Genomic DNA, 27522 nt, shown 5'->3' on the forward strand with positions numbered 1-27522 from the left:
AATTCTAAATAAAAATATTTCCTATTTTTAAAAGATTTTTAGGTTTTTATTTTTGAAAATCTGCCCATAGTCAGATAAAGAGAAAGCACTTTGCACACATGGGATTCAAACCCAAGATTAAAGCGATTAAGTCCATTTTTTTCTAGCAATAACTGTTATGATGATGGAGTTACTTTAATGTAGCACACTAAGGTTTTCCATATGCCTTTTCTCTGCACAGTGTATAAGACCAAGCAGTTTTTAAAAAATATTTAATGAAAATTTGAGTATCAAATTGCAAAAGTGGTTTTTTAGTTTAAATGGAGTTACAGTCAAAAGAACAATAGTTTTAGAATCAGAAGCCTTGGGTTCAAATTCCACCTCTGTAATTTGTTATCTGTGTGACTTCAAACAAGCCTCTTAAGTTCTCAGGGCCTTGATTTCTCAGCTACATAATGGGAAGGAAGAAGGAACTAAATGAACTCTAAATTCCCATTTAGTTTCAAATCCATGATCTTATGACTAGCTCTCCCTTATCAACTTTGCAGCAGCACAGAATGAGACACAGCATATTTTAAAAGCTAGCAGGAATTTGTTTCGAGTATTTGTTACAAGGTTTGTTCTCTTATTTTATTTTATTTTTTTAGTAAAAATGAAGTGTAAGGGAGAGAAAATAAATGCTTGGTAATGGGGGGGGGAAGAAATTTCAATTATAAAAAGAAGCTCAGTAGCTTTTCTAAATTTAAAATTTTTTTTCTAATTTTTTAAAAATAAGCACAGTTTTATTTTAATGAATAACTTTCTCCAACTACTACCAAAGCTATCTTCCTTTTCCTTCCAACCACTGAGCTATGAAGGCATATTTAAGGGATATGAAGGAACATTGACCTATTCTTAGCAAAAATCAATGTTGATCTTCTCTGTGAATGAATTATTTTAGTATATCAGTAGATATATAGGGCAAAAAAGAGAGCAAATGGATTTACCAGGATCCACATAAAATGCCATAAAAATAGAGAGATGATAGATAGGTAGATATACACATACAAAGTACATATATGTATATCTATAAATAGACAAATATGCATATATGTGCATGTATATATACATATTCAGTGTTATTCAGTAGCTTTTCAGTCATATCTGACTCTTTGTGATCCCATTTGGGGTTTTCTTGGCAAAGAGCCCAGAATATTTTGCCATTTCCTTCTTATACAGATATTAGAAATTAGGTCTTGTTATATTAGTTTAGAGATAAGAAATAGAGAAGCTGGCTTGAGAAAGAATTGGCGTTTCAAACAGAGCTGCTACAGAGTGTCAGTTTCAAGTCTAATGGTTTTTCTGTGACAGTTACTCTCTCTGGGAGTGGCAATTAGTCTCTAGTTGTTGGCAGAGTCACTCACAGAGACTCCTCTCTCCTGTCTGAGGTAGAAGGAAAGGAGAGAAAGATCTGAAGGAGTTAAGTGTTTTCCTTTCCCAACTTGGGAAACACTAGTGACTATCTATCTCTGTTTTTATAGATTGTTTTAATTCTGAGAAGACCAAAGAAAAACCTGGTTTTTGGTTTGAACTCTGAGTCTACTAAGGATCAAAGTCCTAACTTGATTCTTGTTGAGACTTAACCAGCTAGCCTTTGTTATTTTTATAACTTAAAGGTGAAGTTAAGAATTATAAGGATAATAGTGGTAGTTTATCTAGAATAGTAAAAATTTGGCTTAGTAAGATCAGAAAAGATTAGTGTAGCCTGTGAAAACAGGAGAAGCGGTTCCTTGTGGAACCAAGGAGTTTTATTTGATTGGAGTTAGAATCCCTTAGAGTTAGAAATTCTTTTTTTATCCTTATATATTTCAATAAATATTTTATATTTTTATAAATTCATTGTCAATTCATTGACATCTTATTTTTACATTCTCCAGCTCATTTTAAAGATGAAGAAACCAAAGCAAATAGTGTAAGTGACTTGCCTAGGGTCACACAGCTAATTAAGGGTCTGAGGCCAGATTTGAATTCAGGAAGATAGGTCTTCCTGACTCAATGCCCCAAAGAGGCTGCCTACATATACATTTACATGTATAAAGTAATGGCTATAAATCTGGATGCACTTCCTTTCTTCCCTATTATTTTCAGCTGTCTGTGGTGAAATTCAAGGAAAATGTAGCCATAGCAGGAAAACTATTACTAATAATTATTCATATTAATATATTATTAATATACCAGCACAGTAATATAGTAATAATTATTACTCATAACAAAGGGTAGATTGTATAAAGAAATGGCCCACAACTGAAGTGATTGCTCTGACTTAGACCACATACCTTTGGAAGAAAGCACTCTCTGCTGTAGTTAAAAGGCCCTTGAGGTACCCTCCTTTGTAATGGTTGATTCTGCTGCTACAAGGGAGTTTTTTTGGTTGGAAACAAAACCAGGGCTCTCCAGTATAGAGATCTGTGAAATTACACACAGGCAGGTTTCCTGGTAGACATACATTGCATATGGTGATCTCTGAAATCCTCCCAGACCGGAAGAGACTTTTAAAATAGACTCTATCTGGCCTCTCCTCCTGTAGACGCTGAAGGACCTGGATCGCTTCGCTGGGGTGAACCAGAACTATAGATACAGTCACTTTGCCTGGCCAAAGCAAAGTAAAAAAAACTTTGTAGAACCCATTTTGGTAGTCTACAACTCTCCCCACTGCGCCAGCTTGCAGTTTGGGTGAGTGGATTCTGGCCTGCAAATAATCTCCACCATACTTCTTGGGCTTCCCTTGGAAATCCTGTACTTGCACCAACACTTCGAGCTGGCTCCCCACCTTAAAGAATGCTCCAGAGTTCAATATCACAAAATAACTAGAGGAGGGGTCAGTGCTCTTCACAAATGGGACCAAATCAGTATAAGGCTCATGACTCTGTAAGGCTGCCAGTAAGGAGTCCTCTTCCAAACGCTCCCTTTTGGACAAGATTTGGTGTTCATAACCACAGTAAGGCTTTCTGCTAACTCCTGTTGCTTGAAGGGGAATATCCTGCCCACTGGTATCAATGAAGGTAGCTGAAACAGTTTCACGATCCAAGTGCTGAGGAGAATACAAAGAAACAAACAAAAACTTCCTTATATTTTTTCATTTTTCATTTAATTAATTAATCTAGAATATTTTTCCAAGGTTACATGAATGTCTTCTAACACTCTTATATTGGGCATTTGAAGAATAAGAAAATGTTGGAGCTGGAAGAAAACTTGGAGGGTCTTTAATCTAACCTTATTTGATAAATAAGGAGACTGAGGTTAAATGACTTGTTTAAATAACAAAAGTGGTATTTAAGCCCAGTTCATCTCATTCAAATCCTGTGCTCTTTCTATGATTATATATTCCATGCTGCCTTACAACTACCAAGGTCACTTTCAGTAGTGATCTATAATTTCATGTTTTATAAATATCTATTTTAGTTTTTAGCTAGTTACGGCTTATCTGTCCCACAAAGGGAATGTGGCATTAAGCATTCTAACAAACCTCATCATGCTCCAGATATGAATGAAAGGCCCACATTTCATGCTTCTGCTATCATTGCACTTCCCCCAAAGGCCAAGACATTTATAAAGCTATGTGATCCTGGGCAAGTCATTTAACTCTGCCTCAATTTCCTTATCTATAAAATTGGGCTGGAGAAGGAAATGGAAAACTACTGTAAGAGGGGAATTTAGATATTTAGTCTAACTATGAATGAAGATGAGCTAATTCCATTTACAGACTACTCCAATATCTTCAATATCTTTGCCAAGAAAAACCCAAATAAGGTCATGAAGAGTTGGACATGCCTGAAAGAAAAATGGCTCAATAATAATAAACTGGCTGACAGAATCCACTTGGACAAAGTTCCTTTAAAGCAGGGGTCTGCAACCTTTTTGGCCGTGAGAGCCATAAACACCACATTTTTTAAAATGTAATTTCGTGAGAGCCATACAATATGTTTAACACTGAATAAAGTAAATATGTGCATTTTATGTAAGAACAACACTTTTAAAGTACAATAAGTCTCTGAACTATTTTTAATAACTTTATTATGTGCTAACCAGTGATGAATAAAGTACATTAATGTGACTTCTGGTGCTGCATGGTTTTGCTGATTATTAATCAAAATTATTTTGATTATTAATCAAAAAACAAGACTTAATGGGACACTATAGTACTGATATAACTGCACACATACATATAAAACTCCTTTACACTATGAAAATTGCTGAAATAAAGAGAGAAAAATTCAGGGAAGAATACTTTTTCCTTTCCCTCTCTCAAGTCAGGCAACAGGAGAAGAAAAAGCTGCCGGCCTGCTGGTTAAGCCATTTGGCCACATAAATTAAGTAGGAGATCAGGAGATTACAGAAAATAACATGACTTGTGTGCAGGTACAATAGTGGGGGAGGAGGGCACCTTTTCATGGAAAACTGGCCAGGATACATCACACACATTTCCTGGTACAGGTGTTTATCAGTGCTGCCTACTCAATCATTCTGTCTCAAATGAAACAACTACTGGGGAGAAATACTTCTCACTAATGAAGCACATGTAAAGATGTAATCTGACTATAGTTCCCCTTTAAGAGCAGGTAGAAAAGTTAAAAACAATAACAATCCCACAAATAGGGAGTGCAGACCCTATGAATACACTGAGATAAAGCCATGTAAATCAGAGGCAGAGGGGTAGAGAATGTAGACAAAAGTGATCAATCACTATACAGAACCCCAAGATGTCAGTAGCAGGTGTGGAAAGAGTAAAAGAAGGGCAGAAGGAGGAACACACAGCACACCTACCAAGCGGAACTAAAGACCAGGATTCATCTCGAGCAGCAATATCAATGAGGGAGCTTCTATCTTAGAAGATAGTCGCAGTACCAAAAGGATCACGTGACGTATCACATGACGCACAATGTCATGCATAAACTGTTAGTTACTATACCACAATTGACTTTATGGCTCCTGCAGAAAGAGCCATATCTGGCCCTCAAAAGAGCCAGATATGGCTCGAGAGCCATACATTGCCGACCCCTGCTTTAAAGAGTCTCCTTGACTGAGTATGGAAAATTAGGGGGAGGGGGAAGAATGGATAGGTAAAAAAAAAGGTGGTGAGGAACTATTCTGTTTACCAGTTGCCTTAACAATTGAAATTCCAGGAGTTACCATTGCATGACACCATTCAGATCCTGGTCAAGCTAACCTCATTCTGAAAGTAAAAGTATTCTCCTGACAAAATCCTATCAAAAACCTTTTCTATCCATTTTTATCTTATCAGATTTTTCAAACAGGACTTTTTTTTTTAAAATACTTAGCTGTCTACCTTCTACCCAATGCTCATTTCAATTATTTTTAGGAAGATTACAGATTTTATTTAATGTTCATTCCGGAGGCTTAGCAACCACTAGCATTAGGATTAACAGAACATTTCCATATTCCTTTCTGGTTTTTAAAAAAAGGAAGGAGGAATTTAACAAAACAAACAAAAAAAGAATGATATGGCACATCTGGAACATCTGTTTCTCTGGACATTTCCAGAACAATCTAGCTACACCATTATAAATGGTCCTTCAAGCAGTTCAGCTCTTCTGGAATTCCCTTAAGTATAGACCATCTGAATCTACTGATGAGGACATCTGTTCAGTACCATAAGCTTTATTACTCTAAAGAAAATTTTCCAAACCCTTTCTTACCACCTTCTCTCTCTTTAATCTAGCTAGCCATTCTCTCCCAAAACACTAGATCTAAGTTTCTTAAACTTTTCCTGTATTATGAATTCTTTTTGGCAGTCTGGTGAAGTCTATGGATCCCATCAAAGAATAGTATTTTTATTTGTTGTTGTTGTTATTTGTAAAGATTTCCATATAAGTTTTCCAAAGTTATATGAACCAAATTATCTCCCTGCTTCCCATCCCTGCCCCCCACTCCTGAAGCTGGCAAGCAATTTGATCTGGGTTATACATGTATTATCACATAAAACATATTTCCATACCGAATGCTACTTTTAAATGAATAAAAATTATAATATTATGAAGGGAACAAATTATATTTAAGTATAACTGTCAAAAGAGTTTTGAAAATAAGTTTCTGGACCCAGATTAAGAAGCTCAGCTCTAGCCATATACCCTGAGGCCACTTCCTGTTGGGGGACCCAATCACAGATTGCTGGGGATATAGGTCTGCCTATGAATGTATTTTTCCTTTTCCAAGGGTGACCACCTGAGCTCTTTATCATATTCTGGTTATTTTAGTTGGTCTTTTATTGTTGTTGATTGAGGATCACAGAGTGCTTCACAGGCATCATTCTCTGTGTAAATTTTCACTATATAGCTATAGAAAGTATAGGAAAATTGGAAAAATATGTTCTGAGATTAGAATATATCCTAGAATTAGCATTTTAGAATAAACCCTTCTTATCTTTCTTGTTATTTATGTTTTTATTTCTTATTTTATTTATGAGTACAAATTAACAATTTTGGTTAACTGAAAGTTCTAAAATAGTAGGATTCTACTTAAGTTAGGTTTTACCATAACAGTTTGGTAACTTGGAGTACTAGATCTAAGTGGATACCATAACACATGGTATTTTAGACTACTGATGTATATGGTATGGTAATTTAGTATACTAGATCTAGGCTGGATCTAGAGAAGGAATTATTGTTTATTCGTTTTAGTCATGTCTGACTCTTCATGATTCCATTGGGGTTTTCATGAGAGGTTTGTCATTTCTTTCTCCAGCTCAATTGACAAAGGAGAAAACTGAGGCCAACGGGGTTAAGTGATTTGCCTAGTGTCATGTAGCCAGTAAGTGTCTGAAGCCAGATTTGAACTCCAGAAGATGAATTTTCCTGACTTTATCCACTGTATCACCTAACTGCCCCTAGAGAACATCAAAGTTTTGCAAAGTGATTTCCTTTAAAAAAAAAAAAACTAGAAAACTCTGAGATGCTAGTGGTGAAAAATGTTATTATCTCCATCTGAGTAGATATCTTTTACATATGAGATAAGCTTAAGTGACCTGCCCATGAGCATATTCCTAATTAAATATCTGAGGTGGGATTCTATCCAGATTTCTTGGTTCCAAGGATAGTACACCAAGTACCTCTCATGGTAGAGTTCTATTCAAAAACAAGCCAAGGTAGAAACAGGTTTGCTATCAAAGTACTACACACAGGACAATCATCAACTGTGCTGTGTTTCATGGGCTTGAGAGGCACTCTAATACAAATACAGGTGTCTGGCCTCAGTAGTACATTTATCTTTATCTTTGCAATGAGGAGACATGCCAATACAGGAACCTTTTCTTTCTGGAATTTGAAAACCTCTTAGGCCTGCCAAGTCTTCAAAATTGCCTGAGTTCTACCAGAATTTTCTCAGGCATCCATAATTTCTAGTTATAGATATATTTATTCTCTATGAGGACATATACCAAGCTATATGTAGATAAATTGGGAAGTGGTCATGTGTTGTTCTGTGAATTCCCAAAGGAAAGATTAAATTGAGGAATGTGTTTGCTGTTCCAAGTAGTTTAGCAATAGTTTGGATTAGTTTGTTTATGGCTATAAAAATCAAACCCCTTCCTATACTTTTCTTACATCTCTCACTGTCCTTGCTTGTGGCTTAGCAGGTAAGTCTGTTTTTCCTTAAATTAAAATGGTGCAGGATTCCCAACTTTTGGCCATAGTCTCTTCTTTTAAGAAAGTGGAGTTTGGGGGGCTTTTTAAAGTAATTTTTAATGACTCATGTCCTGTTTAATTTTATATGCAGGCATCCAAAGTAATTGTTGTTGTTTAAGTCATTTCAGTCTTGTCTGTCTCTTCATAATCTCACTTGGGGTTTTCTTGACAAAGATACTAGAGTGGTTTGCTATTTCCTTCTCCAGCTCATTTTTCAGATAAAGTAACTGAAGCAAAAAGGGTTAAGTAGCCCAACCAGGGTCACACAATTAGTAAGTGTCTGAGGCCAGATTTGAACTCATGAAGATGAGTTTTCCTCATTCCACTGCTCTAACTATTACAACACCTACTTGACCCATCCTGTTTAATATAGGACTCTAACTGTGTGTTTCAACAGAAATGATATTGATTGGATGGAGTTTATGATTGCTCTGATAAAGCCAGTATATAAGGCACAATCCTAAATTTTTTTTGCCATTTTCTCTTTTTCTCTCATTTATTTCATGATCAGAGGACCTGGGTTAAAATTCCAGCTTTGCTGTTGAATAACCACTTGACCCTACTGGATCTCAGTTTTCTTACCAATAAAAAAGGGGTAGTGGGCCAGATGATCTCTGAGGTCCCTTAGAGTTCTAGCCTTGTGATATTCTAAATAACAAATTCTTTCCCTGGCCTCCAGCCTGATGGGTTTGAAGATGCCTCATTTCTAGAAAAAGGCTAAGAGGGCTTGCTAGGTAGCAATTTCCTCCCAATCTTTAAATGCAGACAGACCCAGCCATGGGGCTTGCACACTATGGAGTAAGTTGTTGAGTTTTTTGTTTTTTTTTTCCATCCCATTAAGCCTGACCCTTGATTGCCCCATATTGGCCATTCATTTCATTTTAAATAATGGGCCATTCAAAATAGCCACGCACAGGCCAAAGCCTCTGGGAACTGAGGAGGCTTGTCCTCCTCTTGTCATCTTGTCAAGTTCTAAAGGTTCTCTAAAGCACTATCCTTTTTCCCACTTACCAACCCATAAGAAGTCTTATTTGACCATTGGGTTCCATTGGGGCCAGAGAAAAATCCCCAATGATAGCAAATTAAATCAAGAGGGTTTTATTATTTATAGAATATCTATAAATTATTAGCTTCTAATTCATAGGACATAAATCTAAAACAGGGAGTTTAAAACTTTTAAGTGGGTCATGGACACCTTTGGCATTCTGGTGATGCCTCTAGACACCTTGTTAGAGTGTTTTTTAGTACATAGAATAAAATGTTGCTATTCAGTCATGTCTAACTCTTTGTGACCCCATTTGGGATTTTCTTGGCAGAGATACTAGTTTGCCATTTCCTTTTCCAGTTAATTTTACAAATTGGGAAACTCAAGCAAATAGGGTTAAGTGACTTCTCAAGGCCACACAGTTAGTAAGTGTCTTAAGCAGGATTTAAACTCAGGAAGACTCATCTTCCTGACTTCAGACTCAAAATTATATCTACTGTGCCACCCACCATGAAATAACATACATAGGATTAAAAAGAAACCTGCAATATTAAAAACAGCTACTAAAAGATAAGGCATCCCAAAAGTCTTAAGTCTAGTTTTTTAAGCTTTATTAATTGATTATTATTTATTATTAATATTATAATATCATATATTATAAATAATAATTATTTATTAAACTTAAAACCTCATATCTAAGTGTGTGGGATGAGATTAAGTATTGTGTAATTAGAATCTGTTACCCTAAAAACTACAATTCCCAGCACCCCACTCTCCTCCTACATGCTGAAGTAGGGAGGATATAAATTTGGTTGAGCCCCGCCTTTCCTTCTCTTCTCTTCCTGACATGACTTTTGGTGGAGCGGGCCTTTGATTATTAATAAACTTTATAAAATATAATAATTGGAGTATTGGACATTAATTTAAATCTTACAGTGTGTAATTCTCAGAGTAATATATGACTTGTAATCCCAATATTTTAATGAAACTGCCCCCTCCCATAATTTTTAGCCTTTTTTGACCTATTTTTTAAAAAAACCTGAATAGTGGCTTCAGTCTGGGAATGAGGCCAAAGAGCCCCCAGAAGATCCAGGAAGGATGCCAGCTCTAAGGAGTAAAAGATAACACCAAGACAAGCAGGAGGAAGGAACAAGGAGTTCAGCTATCATGTCCCTGCTCCTTCATATGTATCTACATTTGTCCCAGCCTGAATACCACCTGACAAATCACAGGTTTTGATAAGCTGGACAGGGGGTTGGTGGTATGTAACATTGAAAATCATCGTCCCAAGATTGAAATGCCAGGCAACACACCATTGTGTCAGTCAGTCAGTTTTAACCTATCAAGAGTAGTTTTTAAAGTATTAAAGCATGAAACTTTACTAAACACATATTTTTGAAAATAAATTAATGGGAGCACAAGAGAAGAACCCTTGATCAAGGACAGTGTTGTCAAACTCAAATAAAAACAGAGGTCACTAAACCACACATAAGGATCCCTGTGGGCCTCATATTAACTAAGAAAACCACATATTAACAGTACATTTTATTGTATTTTCATTTATTTTATTTAACACTTCCTTATTTAATCTGATTAAGGCTTCATTCAGAAGTGTTGTGGTCCAAATGTGGCCATAAGCTTCATGTTGGATATTCCTGATCCAGAAGCCCCCAAACTTGTAGCCTAGTGAGACTGAAAGACCCCCAGTTTTCTTAGCTTGAAGGAGTGAGTGGCACTCCCAGGGGTCAGTGACCAGAGCAACTAGGGTCTTAGGACTCTGCATGGGTGCGTAGCACGCAGGTCTATGTAGAGGCCTTGAAGAAAGCACTGAACCCCTTTCCTTAATTAAAGAGTGGTTTTTCTAACTATTTAATAGTTCTGTGTTTTTTCCCCAGTTAACAAAGATTTGGAACTACAACTAGAAAAGACCTCAGAGACCATCTAGCCAGTGACAGGCAACCTTTTGAGCTTGGTGTGTCAAAATTCGCCAAAAAACTGAGCATAACTGGGGTGGTATGTCACTTCAAGAAAAAAACCATAATTTCATGATATTTGTAGTTTAAATAACAAAAATGTATAATTGTAATATATAACTGTATTTAATAAACCAAAATAGGTAAATTAATATAGGTAGAATTGTCATCTATAGTGAGTGCACAGAGTGTCTACACTACACTATAGCAAATGTTTCATCCTTGGCATGTGGCCCAATACTTCTCTGTATGTGGCCACGTGTCATCAAAAATGGCTACACATGCCAGTGTGGACACGCATGTCATAGGTTTGCCATCACCGATCTAGCCCAACCCCTCATTTTAAGGGCAAGAGAACCATGCTTTTTTCTACTGCACTATGGAATAAGTAAGAGGAAAGTAGAAATTAGGATAGTACCCATACTAACTGCTCTGACCACAATAAACATAAACTCCATCCAATCGAAATATGAGATATCTTTTCTGTTGAAACACACAGTTAGAGTCATACATTAAACTGGATATTTGTGAACAAAAGTGAACAGAACATAGGAAGAAGTGATTTTTTAATTTTAAAAAATTCCCTAAAAAAAAGAGAGACTATGGCCAAGGCTTAGGAAATCTTTCCTCATTTTAATTTTAAAAATAATACATTAACCTGCTAGGCCACAAATGAGGACAGTGAGAAATGTCAGAAAAGAAATAGGAAGGAGATCTGATTTTTATAGCTACAAACAAATTTAGAATGTAGAAGGATAGTAGACATTTCTAAAGCCTACCCAAGTATTGGCCAAAATTTACTGAAACTAAAAGCTGGGGTAGTCTAAGAATTGTGAATAACTAAAAAACCCTTTTCCAAAATCTCTAACTGGTTCCCTCATTTTCCATTCCAAATCCAAATTCTGATATATAAGCTGCTGAGGACTCCACTGAATCATATTTAAACAAAATAAAATTATAGCTCACATTTGGAAAGTTTTTTTCTGGCTTAACAAAATGCTTTTCTCAATAATCCTGTGAGAAAGGTAGTAAAGTATATCATTATTTTCTTTTTAGAGGTGAGGAAACAAAAGTTCAGAAGGTTGTGACTTGCCCATAGTCAAAGCTCTGAGACAGATTGAACCACCTAGATCTCTTGACTGCAAAGACTTTCTTTATGCCACACCACAATGCCCATTGGCAGCTTAGCGGGACAATGGATAGGGCACTGCTGTTAAAATCTGACCTCAAGACACTAGCTGTGTGACCCTGGGCAAGTCACTTAAGCCTGTTGGCTTCAGATTCCTTATTTATAAAATGAGCTAGAGAAGCAAATGGCAAACTACTCCAATATCTTTGCCAAGAAAACTCTAACTTTGGACACATAATTACCAAATAACAAAGCCAATCAATAACTATATCTTTGATTAACAGAGCACTTTTTAATGAAAGAGTAAAGCACTTTCAGAGCCATTTGACTTCACCACATCCATTCTAAAAAAAAGAGGTAAAGAACTTCTGTACCTCACCATATATGCCTATAGAATGAAGATGGAGAAACTTCCAGAAAGATAGCAGAGTGAGAGATCATGAGAAATCTCTCTCCTTAACATGCCCTCCAGAAGAGGCAGAGAAGTGCCCCCTCAAAGCAAAATTGCCCAAGTCTTACTCACTCTTGGTCCAATACTTTAACAATATCATCACCTAGCTTGAAAATATGGAAGCATATAGCCCTACAGCCATCAGTTACAAAATATTAAGAAATTTATTTTTCTTATTAATGATAATAGCTAAGATTTACATAGCACCTGCCACATGACAGGCAGTATAATGTGTCATTTAGAATCACTTGGGATATTTGGAACTACATTTCCCGTGATCCCTAATGGGTTTCCTGTTTTGGATGACGTATTCAAGGTGAGGGACTGTTTTAAATAGGGGGGAAGTGACTTTGAACTTCCTCTTTAGCTACTTGCCTCTTTAGCTACCTGAGCTGGGGGAGAGAGGGAAGGTAAATGGCGGAGGTGAGGTTGGAATAGGTTTCTTACAGGTGCGTGGTCAGTTTATCTCTATCAGCATGGCTTTTATTAAAATACTATTCTTCCTTTTGATCTCAGCGGCCCTCATCATTTTTAATAATAACAGTTTGGCGAACCAGAAGGTCGAAATTCAAACTCTCCATTTTCCAGATAGCCTAAAGAGAGCCATGCCTGTTTTTTGGCCATCTTGCTCAGCCTTTTTGGGCAATTTTTTAAAAAAAGGAAAGTGGCCTTGCTCGCCATGCTTTTGCTAAAAGCAACAGCACATTTTTGCCTCAGGTGGGACTCAGCCAGCCAGTCCAGCCCAAACCAAGCCATTTCTGGTTTCTGGCTTTAAAACTAAAATGCCGGAGCCCAGCCAGTGTGTCTCTGCCGCTGATCTCCTGACTCCTGACCTGATCTCCATTCCTACCGCTTCCTGACTATAAGCCTGCCAGCGTTCCAGTCCCTGTGATCTCCACCGCTTTTCCTGACTCCATTTCTGTGAATCCGGAATCCTGAGATTTCCAAGAAGCAACCCCCACCCTAACTTGCCTCTTCTACAGGTTTTAATAGATTTTTTCTCATTATTTGGGAGTTACCATAAAATCATAAACAGAATTAATCTAGCAGCCACAAACTACATTAACTTAAAATGATTCAGTGCAACAGGACAATCAACGAAAGAGCTTGATATCTGGTACTCATATTATATTTCCTAATTTATTTCAAGTTTCATTTTTACTGTAATCAACAACAATGCTATGTTCTCATACCATTTGAAAGTTACACATTTTAAATTGCCTTAATTTTGTTCAGCCTTGGAGAGTTTGGTGCTTGCCTTGAGATTTAAATTGTAATTCTATGAGAGGTCTTTTAAAAATTTACTTTAGATGCTTAGTACCCTTCTGTATAAATGATAAGGTTTTTATGTATTTATTTTAAAGAATTGTGGTCTTAAAGGATAAGCTTTATATATTTTATTGTGAAGAATTTTTGTCTTATATATATATATGTATATATACATATATATATATTTTATTAGTCTATGTTTTAGCCTCTTTTATCAGAAGGGTCTAGAATTCTTGAGGATAATTTAGACCAGAAGGTTTTTTTTTAATATCAGGTTTTTATATGGAAGCAGTAACAGAATTTGTTGAGAAACCCTTAGCTAAGGTTTAAAAGTTGTAACAAGTATATGATTTTTTTGAACATCATTGTTTATTGTTTTAAAATGTGTTATTAGAAATATGGTACTCTATTTGAATGTGCATTGTGAATCTGCTATTTTGTAAAACCCACTTTCTCTCACAGAAAATCTCATTTTTGAGTAACAAAACCCTTCTAGTTCTAAGCTATATATATATATTTGATTTTTAAAACATTTTTTTTAATTAGAGCAATTGTTTTTTCCTTTTTCTCATCTTGTACTGGAAGTACATATATAATCATTATTTATCTTTTTTTTTTATTTTACAGTGATATAAGCTTCATGGCAAACACCTGAAGAGCCTTAAGACTATGGGATTGTGATTTAATGCCTCTCTGATTCCAGGAGAAGTGCCGAGCCACATGGTCAGAGACTTGACTAAAAGATATGCATGGATTGCAGAGTTCTATGCCAATACTTTAGGGCTTGGAAATTGGGGTTTGAGTCCTGGAGTCCCAGTCTTTTCTAAAACTTTAGAGGATGTGGGTCCCTTCAACTTAAATTCCTAGTGAAGCACCTAAGATTGGCTATCATTTAATGGCTCATTCCCTGAGAAGGTGCAGGGAAAAATCAGATCAAAGAAAGGCATTTCCCTTATTCCTCTATATATATATAGAGAGAGAGAGTAAATGGCAATATTTCTGTAGTCCTGGCCCTAAATGGGTTATAGCATACTGCTTAAATTGCTTTCATTGGGCCTTGAATCAAAAGCCTGTTTATTTCCCCTACATTTTTTGCACATTTCACATTTCGTTCACAAGTTAATTTTTTCTCTTTTTTTTTTTTGAATTTTATTCTTTTTATTTTTTTTTTATTATTTCCTTTGCCAATTGATTTCATGCACCCCCATGACTCATTCAGCCATGCATCCTTGGCTGACCTTTTCAGGGGAGTTATGTGTCATTTAAAATTTTCCTCAGGGGGGTGTGTGTTAAGTTTTTATAATCATAATGTCTGAACTATAATCTATATTGCAAGTCAATTTTTACTCCTTTAGAAGTAAACTCAGGGGGGTAATGTTAATTCTCAGAAGAAAATGTATGTTTTATAATCTATAATGTAAAATTTAAATTCTTTGAGAATAATTTCAGGATAAGGATTTTGCCATCTCCCCAGAATCCAGATGACGAACCTGTTTGGTAGAGGCACCAAAAGATGCCTGAAGAGTCTTCACTGGATCATGAAGACCCAAATTTGAACTTTGGGGCGTAGTTGATCTGAACTACGGGGGTTGAACGAATTGAATGCATTTATTTTGAATGGACACTCTTATGCCCGTGGAGTACTGCCCCAAAATTGGCTTTTGTCAACGCGGCTAGCTTTTGTCCTCTTTTCTTTTGGTTTAAGATCCACTGAAAAAGACCAGTCTTTTTCAACGGATCTCAGGGGGGTTATGTGTCATTTAAAATCACTTGGGATACTTGGAACTACATTTCCCGTGATCCCTAATGGGTTTCCTGTTTTGGATGACGTATTCAAGGTGAGGGACTATTTTAAATAGGGGGGAAGTGACTTTGAACTTCCTCTTTAGCTACCTGCCTCTTTAGCTACCTGAGCTGGGGGAGAGAGGGAAGGTAAATGGCGGAGGTGAGGTTGGAATAGGTTTCTTACAGGTGCATGGTCAGTTTATCTCTATCAGCATGGCTTTTATTAAAATACCATTCTCTCTTCTAATCTCGGCCATCCTCATTTTTAATCATAACAATAGTAAATACATACTAAATACTTTGGTTAATTAATTCAATAAGGAAGAGAACTTCTTTCTTCACCTTTGACTAAACTGAAAGGAGAGTGACTAAATAAGGAATGATTGGTTTCAGGAAGATATTTTCTCCAAGGATGTACTTGGAATTAATATATTGCTATTATTCTGTCTAGTGATTTTAAAAAAAAACATCAATTAAAACTATATACCTTTTTTTTCACTTTGCTTTGGAATGTTTTGTTGTGATTGTTGTTACTTTGTTTTCTTAGGATCGCTATAAATGAGTTGAAATTGCTGAAGGGGAAGAGAATTCCAGTTAACAGCAAACTTTGCTCTTTGGGATTCCTTTCCAAGCAGAATTGACTATATGTTAATAAACTGCTCTCTGACAGACACTGGCTAAAATGCAAAGCACAGATGTTTTTTTTTACAGTGGCTACTATCTTCAGAAAAGGAGAAGCAATGAGAAAAGAGCCATACTAATAAGAACTAGAACTAGATAAAAACAGCTAAAATGGAAACTATTATTCTGTCAAAGAATTCAGGCACAATTAAGGATATGACCTGATGGCATGGCTACATTCTGCTTATATCCAAATACAAGCACAACAAATCTCCTGAAAAACAAAACAAAATCCTACAAAGATGATAATGGGCTTCATCACAAGCCAACCTTTAAACAAAAAGTTTGGAATTAAATAAAAGGAAACAATCAGTTCCAACTCCTACCAGGAAAAGTTCCTTGACTAATGAGTCCATAAAAAAATGCTCTAAACTCCACCAACTGGGGAAAACCATTCTGTCACTCTTAGAATTTCTATGGCCCTCAGTTATCACACTACCTTTTTACTTTTACAGAATGTCAATATAGTAATTATTTGGACTATTTTCAGTGTTGCTCAGGTTCTCTATGTCCCTCTAACCACTGTATGCATCACTGTACAAATCAGTTTTGTGTATAGGGAACCTCTTCCTCCCAGGTTTGTGAACTTTCTGCTTGTCCGAACCAGCCCATTAGTTTGGCTGGTACACTCAGAAAAGAGAGACTTTAATTGGTTCCTGAGATGCAGTAGCCCAGTTCACAGAGAAAGGAAGTGACGTGGAGAAAAAGAACTATAAAAAAATGAGACTGGAGAGTAGGAGGATGTTGTCCGGAGGTCTTTGGCTGGGGCTCCTTCTGTGATCCAGTGTTGTAGCTCAGGCAGAAGACACTCTTGTAGGCTGGTAAGATTAGGGTGGTAGGCTAGGAAATATTTTTTTATTTCCTTCCCTCCTTATTTCTTTCTTAGACTATATTTATATTAAAATTATATTGTTAAAAGCTACTATCATTCTCGTGACTTGTAGGTTAATTATTTTATAAACAGCAAACACAATAATCTTTTCTTAAACTAATATGTTTCCAAACACATTTCTAAATATTACATTTAGCATAATATTAATTTTTCGATATTAGAGTTTTGTCAGTCTTGGGTCTCAAATACCTACTGACCCAGGAATCATATGACACAGAACACCTAACACAGTACTAAATGAAGAGAGGTGCCTAAGAACATCTCTGTTGATATGATAAAAATAAATCCCAATAACAAAAATGCATCCAAAGTAAGTTCTCTTATGATCCTCTCATTCTCCCTTACCTCTCTATCCCTGCCCACCCAACCTACAGTCTATATCCCAAGAGTCCTTCTCTCTCAGTTCTGGTGGAATGAAATGGAACTCACCTCTAACTGATTAACATTGAGGACTAGAAGCACAATGGTCAATGCTACCAGGAGACAGCAGAAAAACCATGGTTTGCAGAAATTCGTCCACATTGTCTATTTGTGTCTCCATCAGTCATGGTGGATACCATGCTGCCTTTGCTCCACAGAGGTTAATGTCATAGCTACTCGGGATTACAAATGAACTTCCAGGTAATGTTGCTCCTCTCTGTTAGCACATTTAGAGTTCCTTGTATTAAAGGGAAAATATAGTAGTTTTAAATGGCAAATTTCATTCAAAGAGGCCCTAAAGGAGAAATGAAAAAGAAATATCACTAGGAGAAGATTCAAGTTAAGGCAATAATAACAATATTACCTTATATTTGCTTATTGCTTTCCCAAATATCATACCATCTTATCTTTACAGCCCTGTAAGGAAGGCAGCACAGGTGAATAGGAAGCAAAGGTGCCAATTGAATATATTTAATAGACACAAGAATTGGAGAAATTATGGCTTTTCTATGGTTACAGAGCTATTAAATCATGAACATTTCACAGAGAAATATATATACATATAACAAACAGGTAAAACAAAAAATTGAGTAAATACCGATATTAAAGATTCACATTATTAACAAGCAAAAGTTGATTTCATTTCAGAGTGATGAGTTATGAAAGTTAAGGTAGACAAGCATTGAGACAGCCTGAATGTGGATCCAAATAGCTCAGATCTTATGAAATTAGAGATAGTAAGTAGCCATGGGCACTTAGCAATTTTATGGTTCTCTGAAGTGGTGGTGAAGTGGATAAAGCACTGAGTGTAAAGGTAGTCTCAAATACCAGCTGCATGAATTTTGTCTGCCTCAGTTTCCTCAACAGTAATATGGAGGGGGGCAGCTGGGTAGCTCAGTGGATTGAGAGCCAGGTCTAGAGACCAGAGGTCCTAGGTTCAAATCTGGCCTCAGACACTTCCCAGTTGTGTGACCCTGGGCAAGTCACTTGACCCCCCCCCCCCCATTGCCTACCCTTACCACTCTTCTGCCTCGGAGCCAGTACTCAGTATTGACTCCAAGACGGAAGGTAAGGGTTTAAATAAAAACAAAATAGTAATATGGAGATAGTAACAGTACTTACCTTCAAGGGTTCTTGTGAGACTCAAATGACATATATGTAAAGCATTTAGCAACTAATAAATGTTTCCTCCTTTTCCCTCTACAAAACCATTAGAATAATCTATTGAGGGGATCCTTCATTAAAGTATAATAAGGGAATAGGCAAGCTATAGCAAAAAAAACTCTAATAAACATCTTTCCTGGATATAAAAAAAAAATCCTATCACATCACTGGCTAAAATTTGATGAGAATATAAATTTCTCTGTGATTTTTAAATTGTTGGATAAGTAGGCCTTTGATTAGGCAAAGCAAAATTCAGCCTTAAAGACTTTTCTATGAAAAATGTGTTTCCCATATGTTAATTATATAAGATTTCTTGAAAGATACAACAGAGCTAACTTTGATGACTTATTAGTAACTAGTGAAGCATAAAGCAAGGATACACATGCTTGTCATTATCACAGAGGATATCCAGCACAGACTCCAAAATGGAAGAGGGATTCCCTAGGGATGATGAAAATCCTGGCACAAGATCATCTTTGTGGATAAAACTGTGGTGATTGCCTCAAGACCTAAGAAAATATAATCTCCTTAATGATATCAACAATCACTTAAACGAATTTAACCTAATTATGCACAGGAAAAATGAAGTGAAATACATAATGCATATTATCCAGACTATGATACATACACGGATGTTGCAAACTTCCCCTCAGCTGTCATAGTAGCAAGGCAATACTTTTATATTTCCCTTTTTGAATTAATATTCAGTATAGAATTAGATATAGAATTCAGGATAGAATTCAATATAGAATTTAGTATCCCACACACCACTGAGGCTTTTCCAACCCTTTCTATCCCTCCTCAAATCTGCCATTGTGCTCCCCCCTTCTACTCTCTCACCTCAGAACCTTGAGTAATATTTCACTAAAAAATCTGAAGCCTAGAGATGGAAGGTCCTGGGTTCAAATCAAATCAGACACTTTCTAGCTGTGTGACCCTAGGCAAGTCACTAGACTCCCATTGCCTAGCCCTTATCACTCTTCTGCCTTAGAACCAAAACAGAGTATTGATTCTAAGACAGAAGGTAAGAGTTTAAAAAAAAAATCTGAAGCCTTTCACTAAAAGCTCCCTCTTCTTCCATGGTCATTTCATATCTCTTAGACACTATCTCTGCTTTCACATGTGTTTCACATGAAGAGGTGGCCCTTCTTCTTTGACAAAGCTAACTCCTCTACTTGCAGAGCTAATTCCATTCCATCCATCTTCTCCAGTAGAATTGTTCCCTCCACCTTGCCCACTCTCTCATTAATCTTATGGCTGATTCACTGTGGCCTACAAACATGCCCATATCTCCCACATCCTCAAAAAAGTCTTCATTTGACCTATCCATCCCTCCTCCTTTTTACCCTATATCTCTCTTTTTCATGGCTAAACTCCTTAATCAGGACTTCTACAATAGTGTTTCTTCTTCCAATCCAGCCACTCCTTAATTCTTGGAAATCTGGCTTCTAACCTCATCATTCAATTGGAACCATTCTCTTCAAAGTTACCAGTGATCTCTTAGTTGCCATACTAATGAACTTTCCAAATCCTTTTTTTCCCTATTCACCTTCAGGCTCTGACACTATTGAACTCTCTTCTCCTGGAAAATCTTTTCTCCACATTTTTGTGGCATAGATTTCTCCTAGTCCTCTTACCTATCTTACTTAATCTCTTTTGTTGGATCATCTAATTCATACCCTCTAACAGTGAGAGACTATTATCCAGACTGTGTATACATTGATTGAATGTACATTTGATGAAGGTTCTGCACTAGGCTCTCTTCTATCTAGATGTTATATGCAGGTGATTTTTAGACCTATGTCTCTAGCCCTAACCTCTCTCCTGGCATCCAATCTCATGTCTCCAACTACCAAATGGACATCTTGAACTAGATGTCTTATAGACACCTTAAACTCAATATGCCCCAAAATGAACTCATTATCTTTCCTCTCAAACCCTTCTCTACTTGTAATTTTTCTTTTACTGTTGAGATTCCAACAATCCTCATAATCACCAAGGTTTGCGACCTAGGTGCTATTCTTAATTCCTTACTCTCTCTTCCTATAACTAATCTATTGCTAAGACTTGTCAATTCTACTTTCCAAATAACTTCTACATATACTATAGTGGGAATAAGTATGTTAACATAGAATGAGCAACTCCATTTTAAGCTCTCATTTTGTGACTGAATAATTGTTATTTAAGTTGATTTTCTATAATAGGATAAGGACTTGAATAATATAGTTTTATGATGATAAATGGCACTTGAGTGGTGTAATTTGATAATCTTTCCTCCAAATTTGATAAACAACTACTAATGCTGTATAAATTTCTTTTGGCAAATAATTACTAATGATGTATGGGTGTCATAAATATGATAAACAACTAATGAAGTGTATATCCCCCAAATTTGGGAAAACTACTGTGTGTCCCTCAAATTTTGTAAATGATTATGAATGTGTATCTACTACATATAATAAGTAATGGATAAATATTTAGTTAAGATATTAGGAAACTAAAGTTCTGATTGAAAGTTTCTTGTCATTTTAAGTTTAAGTAACTAGCCACTTATCACAACCTAAATGTAACCTGTAAACACCATTAGCCAGAACCATAAAAACCCACCAGAGGTCTCAGGGATAAGTCTGCTTCTAGGTCTACACTAGGACAAGCTCCTGTATTCCCCAGACTCAGAAGTCTGGGCATACTCTACTCACTTGAAAACAGTGCTAAGGATGAAAACTTTCCATCTTGTCAAGAGACACACAGCCTCTGGCTAAGCAGACGAGAAATATTTTTAAGTGACATTTTAGGGATCAAGATGGTAGTTTCTTCCTAGAAGGGCTAATACTGTATGTTGTTGAGCGGTCAATAGAGTTTGATTGTATGCAGTAAGGAATACAAATCTTATTAATGTACTTCCATCCCAAATAAGCATACCTAATTGTAAATTGGTTTTACTAATGCATTCAGCATAGCCTCCTTTTCTCTTCTGACACTGCCATCACTCTAGCACAAGTCCTGATCATCTTATCCATGGACTATTACAATAGCCTTCTCCCTACCCCAAGTCTTTCCCTGCTCTGCTCCATCTTCCACTCAGTTATCAAAATGATTTTCCTAAAGAATAGGTCTGACCACTCCACCCCACTCCAATTCACAAAACTCCATTAGCTCCCTATTCTTTCCAAAATTAAATATAAAATCCTCTGACTTTTAAAGCCTTTCATAAACTAATTCCTTGCTATTTTTCCAGATCATTTTCCCTTCCACATACTCTTTGATATAGTGACAACCAACCCTCTTACTGTTCCTCACAGAAAACATTCCATCTCCAGATGTGAGACATTTTCACCAGCTGTCTCCTATATCTTGTATTCTCTTCCCCTTCATCTTCACCTTCTAGCTTCCCTGGTTTCCTTCAAGCCTCAACTAAAGTTTTACCTTCTGCAAGAAGGCTTTTCCAATCAATTTTAATGCTAATACCTTCCCTATTAGATCATGTACAACTTTAAAATATATATATATACAGACAGACAGACTGGGGTGGGGAGAGAGAAGGGGAAGGAGATTTTATATATATTTATATATATATATTTATATATATATGGAGAGAGAGAAGAGACATAGACAGAGACAGAGGTGTGGACAAAGAAGACAAAGAGAGAGTGTATATGTATTTTGCTTGCATGTTGTCTCCATTATACTATGAGCTCCTTGAGGGCAGAGACTTCTTTTGCCTTTCTTTGTATCTCCAGCACTTAGCATACTTGCCCTTATTTGACTTGTTTGGACAACTCATTCTGTAGATCCATCCATAACTATGCCTTGTACAAGCACAGTAAATGGATAATTAATTGGACCTGGAATTGTATAGGAGGGAAAGAGGCGAGATTCTGGGAGCAAGAAAGGTGGAGGAGATTCTTTTTTGGTATAGGGAACTGCCAATAAGGAAAATTCATCTACCAAGGAAAACTGGCACCTGCTCTAATTTATAGCCTTAGAATGTTGCTTGGGGAACTGAACGGTTGATTGACTTTTCAGGATTACACAATCAACAGTGTAACTTGAATGGATGTCTTCTTGACCCTTAGACTATTCTCTATTGTTATGATCTATGGACTGTGTCTTCTACAAATGTGGGTTTATTAAAGTCAGCAACACCAGTCAGGGTGAGAACCAAAGGTGGACCTCCTTCATGCATACCACAATACAAACTTAGCAAAGAGGCTGTTGAAGGAATCAAGTCAATTATAGAATCCCTACTACAACAAGGAATAATAATTCCATGCTACTCAGAATATAATACACCAATCCTTCAAATTAAAAAGCCATAATTAGATCAAAATGGCAAAACAGTATACTGATTCATCCAGGATTTAAGAGCAGTAAATGACCATGTAGTAAAAAGTCACCCAGTAGTGCCAAGCAATCATTATCTCCTCAATCCCAAGTCATGCTAGATATTTCACTGTAGTAGATTTATGTTCGGCTTTTTTCTCGATCCCAATTCATGAAGAGTCACAAAAGATGGTTGCTTTCACCTAGGAAGGAGCCCAACACACATGGTACCTTCTGCCCCAGGATTATTCCGAGAGCCCTTCCTTCTTCTCCCAAATCCTAAGTAAAGACCTTAAAATGACCAAATTCAGGGAGAGCAAGCTGGTACATTTCATGGATGACATTCTGTTAGCTTCCCAGAAAGCAAAAGTTTGTCTAAGGGACAGCAAATTTCTTTTATGTGAGCTCTATAAGCATAAACATAAAATTTCAAAAACAAAACTACAGTGGTGCTTGCCAAGGGTTGAGTATTTAGGGTTCATACTATCAGGAGGCTCTAGAAGTATTACCAAAAAAAGAATTGCAGATATCCAGAAACTGAATGCTCCTAAAACTAAAAAGCAGCTCAGAGCAATTCTTGGGACAATAGGATTCTGCTGTCATTGGATCCCTGGTTATAGTGAGATAACTAAATGTCTTACTGACTTAACAAGAAATTTAGAAATTGAACCTCTAAAGCTCAAACCAGAACATATGCAAGCTATTGCAAAGCTAAAAGAATCTATTCTGTTTGCCCCAGCCTTAGGGATCCCAGATTATTCAAAATCATTTCATCTTTTTGTAAATGAGTGTAGAAGGTTTGCATCTGGGGTACTAACACAGACTGGGACAAAACTACCATCCAATAGGCTATTACAGTCACCAATTAGATCCAATTACAGCTGGAACAATGCCCTGTCTCAGAGGTGTAGCAGCCACAGCAGTGTTAGTACAAAAGTCAGCTGATTTAGTTTGGGGGGCCCCTTTGACAGTTTATTGTGCACACCAAATAGAGTTACTTATGAGAAAATTTCATACTCAGGTTCATTCAGATCAGAGAATTTCTAGGAACAAAATTATTCTTTGGGGTAATGAGAGCATAGAGATAAAGAAGTGTAGTGTATTGAATCCAGCTACACTACTACCTGATTTGCCAACTAATGGAGAGCCACCGCATCAGTGTGAGGAAGTAGTGAAAATAGTTGAACAACCAAGGCAGGATTTAAAAGATACTCCTCTGGAGAATCCTGACCTAATTCTATTTACTTATCATTTTTTCTTAATTCTTAATTAATTAATTAATTTAGAACATTTTTCCATGGTTACAGGATTCATGTTCTTTCCCTCCCCTCTCCCAATCCCCCTCCAATAGCCAATACACAATTCCACTGGGTCCTAATTCTATTTAATGATGGTTCTTCCTACATGAAAGATGGTATCCATTACACAGAGCTGCAGTAGTCACAGAGTTTGAGATTCTGTGGTATGCTTCACTACTCAAAAACATAAGTGCACAGGGGGCAGAACTCATAGCACTGAAGCAAGCCTGCAATCTTGCAAAGGGCAAAACTGCTAATATCTATACAGACTTGATATATGCATTGTCGATCTGTCATACAACAGGAGTGATTTGGAAAAACCATGGGTAAATAACAGCTGGGGGAAAAGAGATAGCACAAGCAGATATAATAACAGAGTTGCTAGAAGCTATCCAAAAGCCAAAACAGATAACAGTGATCCATTGCTGAGGACACACTTTTAGGAAGGATTCAGCATCTAAAGGAAATTATTGGGCCACTGTAACAGCAAAATATGCAGCTAGAAAAGCTCCATTCTATGTTATGAATCTGTCCATCATAGAATCAACAGATCTTGGAAGAGTTTATCAGGACTTTGAGATTCAAGCATGGAAGGAAAAGTTTGGAGTTAGGGAAGTAAATGGCATATGTGTCTCAGACACTGGAAAACCAATCCTACCAAAAGAGTTTTAGTATCATATATGTCATGCCATCCTTAGCAAAGGACATTTTGGCACTTGGGTATTAGTGAATTCTATAAAACGAACTTGGATCACCCCAGGAATTAGTAGTGTTGTAAGTAGAGTCTGTACTAGCTGTTCTATATGTCAAAGATTTAATCATGGGGCATTTAGAAAGAAAGGGTTAGGAGGGAGACCTCTGGCCTATTGCCCATTTGAAAATTTGCAGGTAAACTTCATTAGCATGCCTAAAGCAGGAAAGTACAAGTATTGCTTAGTATTGGTGGATAGACTAACAAGATGGCCAGAAGCATTTCCATTTGCAACAATCACAGCAAGTTTTGCAGTGAAAGTATTGCTAAGTGAAATTATTCCTAGATTTGGGATTCCAGTCTCTATAGACTTGGACCAGGGATCATACTTTACAAATCAAATATTAAATCAAGTGTATAAAAACCTAAGGATAACAGCAAAATTTCATGTGCCATAACATCCACAGAGCTCTGGACAAGTGGAGAGGTTAAATAGGGAGATAAAAATCATGGTGAGAAAGCTTTGTACAGAGATTCATCTCAAATGGCCATAAATTCTCCCATTAGCACTTTTCTACCTAAGAACTAGACCTAGAACTGATTTACATATATCAGCTTATGAAATGTTGTATGGCCATCCACCTTTGCAAGCAAAAACCTATAAAACTGCTTATGCATCAATGCTAGGAGACATGCAGATTGAATCCTATATCAGTGCTTTGAAAGAAAGAATAAAAGAATTTCATGACATGGGACTGTTAGTTTAGTCTGGTCCTCTGGACTATTCCTTACACAATATTAAACCAGGAGATTCAGTGTATGTTAAGAACTTTGCAAAAACATCTGCCACACAAGAGAGTTGAGTTGATCTTTTCCACATTATTTTAACTTCACCTTCAGCAGTAAAGATCTTAGAGAAAGATTCATGGATTCATTGTTTGCACATAAAATTAGCACATAGAGAAGATAGGGAAGATGGAGAAGGAGAAAGGGAGACTCAAGCAAACCACAGTATAACAGAATAGAAGCAGACTGTAGGATGACAGCAGAGCAGACAGGAAAGCAGCTGACCTGATGCTGACAGAGTAACAAGGATAGTACAAGAATTCTGCAAAGAAGAGGAGCAGACGATAATGGACACAAAACAGTGAGATAATGTGTCATTAAACATAGCACATTTCCAATTCAGTTACATTCAACACTACACATTGCTACTAGGAACTGAAGACAGAAGAGAATCAATGGGCAACATGAGAAGGAGGAGGAGCTGAAGAATTTCATAGGTATACATATATCCAACATGTACATAATTAGGATATATTTCTCACTACCTGTTATAAAATCTTCATTAAGTATGTAGATAAATGGATACCATAGGTATTAGTTAGGATAGGATAATAGATAATACATGTACAATAGTTTCAATAAGGTCTTACCTGAATAGAAGATCTGATTTGAGATATTCTATTTAGGTAACATCAGACAACATACAGGGATATATAAAGATTAGGATAAGGGTTTACAAAAGGGTGGTGAGATGCAGTACATGTAAATACAAACACACATGTAAATACATGTATATAACTTGTAAAATAGTTTGGGATAACATAATTATAATATAGGGAATGTACATATAGGTAAATACATGTACATGTATGTATATGTGTATATATAATGTATATTCTATATATGGTATAAAATATGTTGTAAGATGTCTATATATTTGAATGTCTATAGTTGCTATAATGCAAGTTTTTACAAATCTGCATATATATGTATACATACATGTGTAACATGTGCCTGTGTGCATGTATGTAGGTGTGTGTGTAATATGTAAAATAACTGTGTGGATAGTTAAATTGTTGCAAAGCTTAGATTCTTAATAATAGGATACTCAGTTTAAAGTTCTACGCAGACAATTGTTTTCTGTAATAGCAATAGCATTAAGCATAGGAAAGAGTTTTGTTTTGAATTGTTCAGCTTGGATTTTTTTGAATGCATTTTGCATGTTTATTTTTAGTCAGATTGTGTTTTTTGTAAAAGCTTATACTACATTGTTTTATTGTAATTTTTCTATTTTTCTATTTTTATTCATTGCTATAATATTTTTAGATAAGATTGTTTTATGTATTAGCTTAGCATGATAGTGTTTTTTTACAAACTGATTTTGAAAAAGTTTTGTATTTGCATTTTGTTTTTTTGGATTTTATTGCATTCTTTTATACTTTCCAGTTTGTATTTGTATTCAGAGATTTTCTTGCTTGTTTTGTTTTGCAAATGTTTGCACTTTGTTTTAATCTTTATAACAGTTTGTAGTAAATCTCTTCCCTTTCCTTTCCTTTCCCTAGTTTAATTTCTTAGACTAAGGTAGTTAAGATTAGGATAAGGTAAGTGAGAGTAGACTGTTTGTTATTTCTGGTAAGAATTTGGATTAGGAATAAGGTAAGGGAAATTAAGTTTGTAGGTGAGCAGACACCAAAACATTTTTGGCAAAACGAATTTTGGTCTGCACAAAAGGGTGGAATGTTATGAGGAAAGGAGTGCAAATTGGTAAGAGAAACTTTGTACAGAGAGCAATGTGCTGGATCTGGCCGCATGCCCTGGAACCATAGGTTATGTTGTAAGAATGAGGGGACATTATAAAAAAAGAACACAGAGAGCTGCTAGGGGCTTTTGGACTTCCTCTTGGGGGTATAGCCTGAAGCTGACACTTTCCCCTTGCTTGGGATCTTTACAAGTCAAGGAAGAAGGTTGTTTCCTTTCCCCTTGAAGCCAAGCTTCAGATCCTGTGGTCCTGTTTTGA

The 27522-nt window shown here is 36.4% G+C and overlaps 1 protein-coding gene across 1 annotated transcript in view; it reads right to left on the bottom strand.

Moving 5' to 3' along the window:
- The window catches only part of NXPE3 (neurexophilin and PC-esterase domain family member 3), a 41648-nt gene extending 24303 nt beyond the window's left edge, over positions 1-17345 (bottom strand). The window contains exons 1-3 of the mRNA XM_044666800.1: positions 17253-17345; positions 2295-3049; positions 1379-1392 (exon numbers count right to left, since the gene is read on the bottom strand). Of these exons, the coding sequence (XP_044522735.1) occupies positions 1379-1392; positions 2295-3049; positions 17253-17345 (862 nt within the window). The remainder of the gene's footprint in view (positions 1-1378; positions 1393-2294; positions 3050-17252) is intronic.
- Between the last annotated feature and the right edge of the window lie 10177 nt (positions 17346-27522).

This window comes from Gracilinanus agilis, chromosome 3, assembly GCF_016433145.1.
Source record: "Gracilinanus agilis isolate LMUSP501 chromosome 3, AgileGrace, whole genome shotgun sequence".
Lineage (NCBI taxonomy): Eukaryota > Metazoa > Chordata > Mammalia > Didelphimorphia > Didelphidae > Gracilinanus > Gracilinanus agilis.